The sequence below is a fragment of the Lygodium microphyllum genome, chromosome 16 (assembly GCF_053477565.2).
Source record: "Lygodium microphyllum isolate KBCC chromosome 16, Lygodium_microphyllum_v1.1.10, whole genome shotgun sequence".
In the NCBI taxonomy this organism is placed as follows: domain Eukaryota; kingdom Viridiplantae; phylum Streptophyta; class Polypodiopsida; order Schizaeales; family Lygodiaceae; genus Lygodium; species Lygodium microphyllum.
Window position 1 is genome coordinate 36,896,562 of NC_141150.1, and position 3,830 is coordinate 36,900,391.

General features: G+C 48.0%; 1 protein-coding gene across 1 annotated transcript; it reads right to left on the bottom strand.

The window, feature by feature from the left end:
• Positions 1-764: 764 nt before the first annotated feature.
• LOC148022705 (11S globulin seed storage protein 2-like) lies at positions 765-2,982 on the bottom strand. Its single transcript, XM_087695114.1, has 4 exons — positions 2,629-2,982; positions 2,317-2,513; positions 1,660-2,127; positions 765-1,521 (listed from the first exon to the last, which is right to left on the bottom strand). The coding sequence occupies exons 1-4, from the start codon at positions 2,936-2,938 to the stop codon at positions 982-984; spliced, it is 1,515 nt and encodes a 504-aa protein (XP_087551240.1). The 5' UTR covers positions 2,939-2,982; the 3' UTR covers positions 765-981.
• Between the last annotated feature and the right edge of the window lie 848 nt (positions 2,983-3,830).

The window sequence follows — 3,830 nt, forward strand, 5'->3', positions numbered from 1 at the left end:
TGACTCTATTGACCTCGTGCTTTTGGCCTAGCCAAGTTCTTAAGGAGAAAGCATCCTCACCTCCTTTTTTTTTTTGCAAGAAGCTATAAAGATGTATTAATATAGAACAAAAATTTTACAGCTGGTTGAGTTTAAGGAGAAAGCATCCTCACCTCCTTTTTTTTTTTGCAAGAAGCTATAAAGATGTATTAATATAGAACAAAAATTTTACAGCTGGTTGAGTGAGAGCTGCTTCAAAACTGGGAAGCTACCATTGCTTAGGTGGATATTTAGTCAACTTTACAAAAACCAACAGACCATAGCAGGTCTTAAGCATCAGACATGTAAATCCTAATAAACTTAAGTCATTGTTCATCCGCCTTCTTGATATCCAGCAGTATGGCTACCAAGTCCACAGTGGAGGCTTAAATCTCCAGCCCCTCCTTCAAATTGTCCATAGTGGATTTGATCTTTTTTTTCAAGTCCTTGCTTCAATTTTAAGAAGAATACTTGCTACCAAATTAAGAAGAATACTTGCTATCAAATTCGGAATTTTCCACCATATCCACCATATGCTTATGTAACTCCATGAACAATCGTAATCGTATGCTTATGTTTCTAACGCGAAAGCATGTTTATATAACTCCACGAACAATCTCGACCTCTATTGGCTTATGTCTACAAATCTTTAAAAGACATCCATATGTCTGTTAGCAAATGGAAATGCATGTACGAGACATCACCTGAGATGTTCAAATTAAAAATCATCTACTATTCGGCTCCGAGAGAATTTGGGTCCTGGGCACAATTATTAAACTTTATTACTAACTCGCGAGAAATATGTATAGTCTGCGCATTCAACCAAAAAAGGAAACTCCCCTCCCCCCCTCCAAGTACGTACGTACTTCAGCGTTTCATATGTACATTTGTTGGTGCCCAGGATGATCGGTGCCAGGTGGTGTGCGCGAGCGGCGTGAGCTTCGCTAGTACGGCTATATTTGATTAGGCGAGCAGCGACAGCGCGTCCTCCACGAGCTCCTTGCCGCTCTCAAGGAACCTCTCCACCAGCTCCGGCAACTGCGAATCAGAATTAGGTCGACGCCGATGATGTTCCTCCCGCTCTCGCTCCCACTCGTCATCATCATGTCTCCTGCGGTGCTCTTCGTGACGACCGCGACCAGCTGGGAAGATGAACTCGTCTTCCTCACGCCCCCGGACCAGCTCCTCAAAGGTCCTCTCATCCACGCGCAAAGCGTTGCGCAGCACCTGTGTGGGTATCCCGCGATACAGGGAGTTCCGCCCGGCCAGGAAGGAGAATGATGGGTTGTCGCTGGTGATGACGTTGATCCACTCCAGCCCCTGATCGCCCGCGATCTTCAAGGACGGGTGGAACTGCGGGATGGCCACCACGGAGCCCTCTCGCACCTCCTCGTTGAAGGCGCTCCGGCCGTCGCCCGTTGACACCTCAATCCTACCGTTTCCGCGCGTCACGTAGATGAGCTGGTGAGCGTTGCGGAAGAAGAGCGGCGCGAAGATGGCGTTCTGCAGGTCGAGATGAGGTGGAAGGTGAGAATGACATATTGCCATATTTCGACAAGCGTGATGATATATACATCTAATGAATAATCGCGCATATACATATCAGCACATGCTGGTCGTGCATATTAATGCAATAATTACCGGCTCCAGTCGTCCCCTCCCCACGCTGAACCCTACTGCGCTCAAAGCCGGGAGCTTGTGTCGATTCACAATCTGTGTCTCCCCACCATCCCGAACATAGACATCGGGCCCCTGCGCTCGGGTACTGTAGCTGAGCTCCTCGAAGTAGTCGAAACTGCTTCGGCTGCGCTCAGCCATCTCGACAGCATTCTCGTTATTAATCTCAGTATCGCGGCTAAAACCACGGCGGCGCCCTCGGCGATGTTCCTCTTCGTCCTCCTCTTCCTCCTCATAGTGCTGCCGTCGTCGACCTGGCTCCTCGAAGGAGATCCTCCGCTCAACTCTAATTATACCGACGTCACTCTGGCGCCCTAAAATGGAGCGGAGTGTGTCCTCGTCGACGCCCCACGCCTTAGCAAGTGTCTCCTCGCTGAACCCATGGAGGATAGAGCCGAATCTCTGCTGTTTGCCGCCGGCGAGACCAAATTGCTGATATATACAGTACAAATGGATGAAAAAAGGTCAGACGCGATACGTCGAGTATGTATGAAAAAAGGCCAGAAGAAATCTATCCTCAGCCGGACTTATGCTCACTGCTAGTGAAAATTTATAGGAAGACAGAGAGAGAGAGAGAGAGAGAGAGTGTGTGTGTACATTCCGCATAAGGCATTACATCACCTGCATCTGTCCTGGATTCGAGCCGAAGGTTGTCTCTGAAGCGCAGAGCACACGATGGCGACGGTTGCCATCATTGTACCACCAATAGACAGTGCCCTTGGGCAACGCAATCACATCGTCCCTGTCGACGCGACGCACTAGCATGTTGGGGCGGTACTCAGGACGGACGGGGAGGACGGCACCAAACCATCCTTTGCCTGCAGCAAACAACGGTCGATGAACATGTGATCATCATGAGAGGACGTCGATAGCAAGCAAACAAATGAAGTGTGAAGTCAAATGATATGGTGCCCTGCTGATACTAATTATTACCTTCCAGCACGACCGCCACCTTGTCTGCATCTGCGTACTGCGGCAGCAGCAAGCCGTTGTCTTCCAGCTGGAGCTCCGCCATGCCCACATAAGCATTCTGAAAGGCCTCGACGCGCTCCCTCCAGATGCGATAGCTGCCCCCGTCCGACCTCAGTACCTCGCGGGCCTCTCCCAGTCCCAGGTCATACTGCTCTTCCTCACCCCGGCGGCGGCCCTCCCGCTGCTGCTGTTGCCTCGCAGCCCTCCCCCACCCTGCCAGCAACAGAAGCGCGAGCACTAGCAGTCCACCCCTCATCCTCAACATGATCATATACAGCTGATGATTATAATAGAACTACTGATCACTGATGGTTACTGCAGTAGCCCTCTGATGCCATGGCCTTTTATATACCTGAAGGCCTCGCTGCTTTGCTCCGTTTTAGAAAGCCAACATCATGATTGCGACAGGCGGCCGCATTTGGACTCGTTATGGAAACATGCAGCATCAGGATGCGGCGATCTGCTTCCGCATGGGCACAGTCGCACTTATCTGCCATGTGGCGCACACAGCGTTTTACCCCTTGTGGGCTTTTTCTATTGAATTAATAAAAAACACAACTTGAAATATATCAAAAGAGAAATAGGTTCGTTCCGCCAGAAACACTAACCTTCTGAATGAGGACTGCATACGCATGCGACATATTGACCATTAGGATATGCGCGGGGAGCTTGGACATCACACAAGAGTAGCCACCACCGTTACCATCCCTGGAACTTCTCAGACCATGAGAATCTATGAGCCAAGTGGATGGATGACTCATGAGTCCATGGTATTTATGTCTACTTTTCGAGATTCAAACAAACCATTGTTTCACATAGTTCTAAATCGCAAGCATACAAGCGGTTTTGTCTGCTCCAATTTCCTTATGCATCATACGTTAGTGCCCAACCCCTCTCACGATCAAGGTTCGAAGGTTGATCACTCTCAAGAGAACTTTCCGAAAACTTCAAAAACCCTCATAAACATATTTTAGTTCTATGCTTATTTTAGTTACTTTTTTAGTTTTAATAATTTAAAAATCTTATGTGCTCTTCTTGAAGCTCTCAAATAGAAAAATGAGGTTGTTGAATATCTTAAAAATGACACAATTTAAACATGTCATTGCTATGAAGTCATACATCACAAATGGTCTTATTTCTATTGTTAGAAAGCACATGCAAAT

What these genes read in the sequence shown, in the direction of transcription:
- LOC148022705 (XM_087695114.1), bottom strand. Translation starts at nt 2,938, where the DNA reads ATGATCATGTTGAGGATGAGGGGTGGACTGCTAGTGCTCGCGCTTCTG. An exon ending in GGTGGCGGTCGTGCTGGAAG is followed by an intron (nt 2,514 to 2,628) that starts GTAATAATTAGT and finishes TGTTTGCTGCAG; the next exon opens with GCAAAGGATGGTTTGGTGCC. An exon ending in GGAGGGGACGACTGGAGCCG is followed by an intron (nt 1,522 to 1,659) that starts GTAATTATTGCA and finishes CTCGACCTGCAG; the next exon opens with AACGCCATCTTCGCGCCGCT.